General features: G+C 34.5%; 2 protein-coding genes across 3 annotated transcripts in view; both read right to left on the reverse strand.

Moving 5' to 3' along the window:
- Positions 592 to 2,962, reverse strand: LOC107624395 (COBRA-like protein 1). Its single transcript, XM_016326895.2, has 5 exons — positions 2,841 to 2,962; positions 2,667 to 2,746; positions 1,908 to 2,361; positions 1,297 to 1,698; positions 592 to 1,108 (listed from the first exon to the last, which is right to left on the reverse strand). The coding sequence occupies exons 1-5, from the start codon at positions 2,932 to 2,934 to the stop codon at positions 804 to 806; spliced, it is 1,335 nt and encodes a 444-aa protein (XP_016182381.1). The 5' UTR covers positions 2,935 to 2,962; the 3' UTR covers positions 592 to 803.
- The window catches only part of LOC107624394 (30S ribosomal protein S21, chloroplastic), a gene marked incomplete in the record, with an annotated part of 2,195 nt that continues 378 nt past the window's right edge, over positions 2,850 to 4,666 (reverse strand). Inside the window, 3 exon segments of one of the 2 annotated variants that reach the window (XM_021113309.1) lie at positions 2,850 to 3,568; positions 4,075 to 4,218; positions 4,559 to 4,666. In XM_021113309.1, coding sequence (XP_020968968.1) covers positions 4,095 to 4,218; positions 4,559 to 4,666 — 232 coding nt within the window. 2 annotated transcript variants of the gene reach the window in all.

The following is a 4,666-nucleotide window of genomic DNA, read 5'->3' on the forward strand; positions in this document are numbered from 1 at the left end:
CTAGAAAGAGATTATCATAGAGACAACTGTGTTTTGGAACAACTAGGAATAGGCTTACGTGATCAAGCCACAACATTATTAGTTAGGGGGTTTTGTCTCTTTGAGGTAGACGTAAGTACTTAGTGTCTATTGTCAAAATCCGTATACTATCAACTCTTAGTAATTTTTTTTATTATATAAACTGATTTGACGAATTATAATAGAAATGTATTTCTATAAAAGTCATCATCAGTGGCAATAAATATAATTAACAATGTTATTTGAATATAAAAGTGTTATTACCAAATCAATAAATGGAACTTTCAGTTCCCCTTCAAACCGTCACAACTTTGATATTCTTCAACGTAAGACCCTCTTCCGTCCTACAACCTCTTCGTGTAAGGTCAATCTCATCAACGAGGATATTAACATCAATCTTTACCATTCGAAGTGGGAGGTCACTCAATGTATCAACAAGAATTGTACGGTAAAAAATGTCAAAATTTATTTTATTTAATATTTATTAATTATTATTTAATTAATAAATATTAAATAAGATAAATTTTAACTATTTTTTTTTATTATCAAATATTTTCGTAACAACATTTGAGCTTTATAATTAAATTCAATTGTTAAAGAATTAATATTAAACTTAGTTTCGACTCTATTCGTCTCACTTTTATTTCTAACGAACATTGTCATTCTCAAATTTGACCTACTATGTAACACTCTACCATACAAAACTTTACGCTTAAGCCATAAAATGAAAGGAATCCTAAGATTGGAAAGATACATGCTAATGCTAGATAGGAGTGAAGTAATCACTATTGAAAATGAAAGGAAGCTTGGGTCCAGAAACAGAATAAAGAGATGATGAGTAAAAGAATATTGGGAGGTCTCAAAGTGTTGGTATGATTTGGAAGCATAGGAAATGTGTCAGGTAAGGGCATTTCACAGTTCTCTCCATTGAAATAGACCCTCCTAGGAAAAGCCCATCCATTACTCAATGTAAAAGATTTTGGATCTTTCTCTAATAGTATCTCTGTTGACACAAAACCTTGTTGATCCTTATCCGAATGCACTAGTTCGGTGTTGTAATAATCAATCCCCCAAAACAGAGAAACTCCATCTGCATTCATGAATCACAGATAACAGTTTTAGGCATATGATAGTTGAGAATCATTAAAAAAAATAATATATTTGACTAAACTGCTTAATATTATCTTTACATAAAGATATTTTCAGTAGTAGTCACCGTTATTTATATTAATTGTTACAATAAACTTATATTTTCACAATAATGGTTTAGTTATTTACCTTGAAAGTCAAGGGGAAGTTTGGCAGTGTTGAAACTATAAGAAGTTGCATTCTGGGAGAAGGCAGGATGTTGGAGAAGCACATTCCAGTTAGAGTAGTTGCTCCTATAATTGTAGTTAGAAATGGTAAGCTTCACCCTCCAGTGAGTTACATAGTTGTTCTTAACATGCCAATGAACTCGAATTGGGCACATGTGCTTAGTGCATGCTATTATGTTCTCCTCTGATAAGGGATTACCCAAACTTATGCAAGACTTGGAAGCTTTGTCTGCTTCGCTGCATCCACAGCTGCAATCAGGGCATGGTGTGATCATAGGGTTGTAAAATGTTGAGAGCGATACACAGCATATTGGTGACTTATTTGCCATAAAGTTGGAGTATGTACATGCTGACTTCCACGTTCCTTCAGTACAAAAATATCAATGTTACTACTATAGTAATAATGTAGTATATGTTTACTCACATAAAGATATCTTCGTGTAAAAATGATACCTAACATGTTAGACACATATTATGTTAAGTAATTTAGTCAAATATGTCAGATTATTTAACAGTTTCAGCGTAGCGGTGTAATAATTATTAATTTGCAAGAGAAAATGAGAATGTGATTACTGAGAGCAGGAACTTGTCTTTGTCCATTAAAAGAGGAGATGACAGTGGGATCAGTCTGAAGAAGAGGGGAACAAGTATAGCCAGGACCAGGGGCTAAGAGTGTGAGATTATTAGGTGCTTGTCCAAGAGGGTATTGCCCCAAGTTGCGTACTTCAAGCTCAAACAAAGTCAATGAGCTGAAAGGATCGATGGCTCGAGCCGAGAGGATGCCGCCGTTGCAGCAGTGTTCTGACCTGCTCTCCGGCGACACATCGGCCGGAAGATCAACTATGAGAGGATCTTTCTTGCAAGAATGTGGTAACTGAGATGTGTAAGAAGAGCAGTTGCCTTGATCTGTTGCAACCGCACCCTTTATTGACCATATAACTTCATCATTAGCCCATTGCCATCCAAGTTGCCAACCTGGTTTGTCTACATGCCGGTACTGGTAGTAGTTCTCAAGTGTCACCCTTGCCTGCAAAATCTATTATTGTTATTCGCAGAGGAATGTTAGAAGACCAACAGAATTTATTATTTTTAGTCAGCAATTAACTATCAATATTCAAATGCGTATGCTAAAAATATGTTGTTGGACTATCCGAAATTGAAATATATATATATATTTTGGGATACATTTCAAGTTTTTCCAAGAACCTAGGTGTTTCAGTGATTTTAGCATTGACCTCAATCATAAAATATGTATAAAGTTGAGATCAATGACTAAAATCAATGAAATACCTGAATTTCTAGAACATTTTTAGAAGGTTCAGGTCAAGTGACCAAATATCCATCTTGTGTGCGTTGGTAAATGTCAAAAGTAATTGAAATGTTGCCATTTGGATCCAAGGGGTCGTAGCAATCTGCATATAGAGAGCGCAAGTAAATAAATAACACAACCTTAAAATTACTTCCTCAAATAGAAAAAGGGGACAAGCTAATTAGTTAAGTGCCTACCTGATAAAGTGCAGAGGACAACCAATATTAGTAATAGGATGAAGTTGAGTAGTACACAGGAAAGTTGAAGATGAACAACTAGTACCATGAACATCTTTTTCCTTTTAACTTATAAGATCAGATTGAGTTCCATTCTCTAGAAATTAACTAACATTACTTCTCTTACTATTATATTACAATAGCTTGGATAAAACAAGGAGTCATCATTGGAAATATCAGCTAATTAACTACGAGTCTATTATTGGATAGGACAAATTAATTTTCGTAAGTAGGTAGTCACTATAGATACTCTTAGTTTGCCAAGTGACAAGTACATGCTACACTAAGACACTTGCTAGTTGCTACAAGTCAAGGGCACAGTTATTGCTTACTTATAACTTATAAACCGCTCAAGAGCCCGTATTATATATTGTTTTTACTAGTGACTTCTTTTCATGTGATTACCGGTCAAACATGATGTAACAATCCAAATTTTTAACCCTTTCTAATTTATAATGTAAGTTTTGACACTAAATTTAAAACAATCCTCCTAGAGAACCAACAAGAGGTATAGTAAACTGCAGCTAGTAAGCGATGTCCAATTCATTTGACATAAAAGAGCTTTGCTCCCTGAAGTTCGCCAGTCGCCACCACTTGCCTGAAGATTGCCACTCACTGCCTGCCGCTGCCTGAAGCTCTGTTGTGCTCTGCTCTGTTCAACTTTTCTCGCTTTCTGCCTTTCTGGTTTGCTACATATAAATATAAGTTTTGATTGTTTATATGATTTAATAGCTTTTGAATGTTAATAATCAAATGCAATCAATTAGGGTTATTGTTAATAGATCAAAAGCTAGGACTAAAGAGCCTGTTGATTATTGTTTATGCGATTTGGTAATAGACTAATTGGTGTTTTGAGATGGAAAGTATGTCTTCAATTGAAGGAGATGTTGCAGGTAAATGGCACGCTTCCAACTCAATGCCCATTTTGAGTTATTACAATATGATATAACTATGATATTTGTGCTTCTTTTTTTGTTACTATATGATATTGGTGATTATTTTTTTCTATTTTTGCCATAATAATTTCTATTCATATTAATACAACTATTTCTTATAGCATGTACCTCTATTCAAGACTTAAGACTATACATTCCTACGAGGCTACAAGTATATATACACGTATACATAATTGCGATTTTTCACAAAGATTAGTAGGGACACAAGCTGTAGGTCCGTCCCTGCTAATAGAATTTACCAAAAAGTGTAGAGTCCTATTTAGAAGTGGTCAATATATGCATTGTCTTCAGGTAGATCCCAGTTATCATCGTCATCATCGTCTTTCTTTTCGGTTTCTTTGATGGCCTGCTTGTTTTCTGCTAATGATTTTAACTGTGGACGCCTGAAATTAAAATTAAAGATACAACTGTGAATCAAATTGTTACTTCCATTTGAAATAACATTTTCCTTAGTTTATTATGTATCTTTTTGGTTACTAAACATTTTCCTTAGTTTATTATGTATATTAGAAGAATCCAAATATAGCACTCTTTTACAAATATAACGTGTGATCAATGGTTCAATTTGATCCATCTATCTAAGCAGAGCCTAAACCTAATCCTCCTCTAAGGAATTCGAATTCATGTCAAATAGTTATCAGATTTTTCCAATTAAGCAAAAATCATGTTTCTACTAGAGGGAAAAAAAAGATCTAAGCAAACACAAGAGAAAAATGATCTAACCTTCTGCGGTTACGCTTAGCAGCCTCACGTGACTTGCGCTTCCGCTTGTCCTGTGTGTCTTCGTGGTACCTCCTCCTTCTGCACTCTTGGATGACGCCAGCCTTCATC

This window comes from Arachis ipaensis, chromosome B10 (genome assembly GCF_000816755.2).
Source record: "Arachis ipaensis cultivar K30076 chromosome B10, Araip1.1, whole genome shotgun sequence".
NCBI classification, from domain to species: Eukaryota; Viridiplantae; Streptophyta; class Magnoliopsida; order Fabales; family Fabaceae; genus Arachis; species Arachis ipaensis.

Coding starts and splice junctions, on each gene's coding strand:
- LOC107624395 (XM_016326895.2), bottom strand. CDS start 2,934: ATGTTCATGGTACTAGTTGTTCATCTTCAACTTTCCTGTGTACTACTC. Junction 2,747..2,840: donor TGTCCTCTGCACTTTATCAG/GTAGGCACTTAA, acceptor CTCTATATGCAG/ATTGCTACGACCCCTTGGAT. Junction 1,699..1,907: donor AAGACAAGTTCCTGCTCTCA/GTAATCACATTC, acceptor TTTGTACTGAAG/GAACGTGGAAGTCAGCATGT.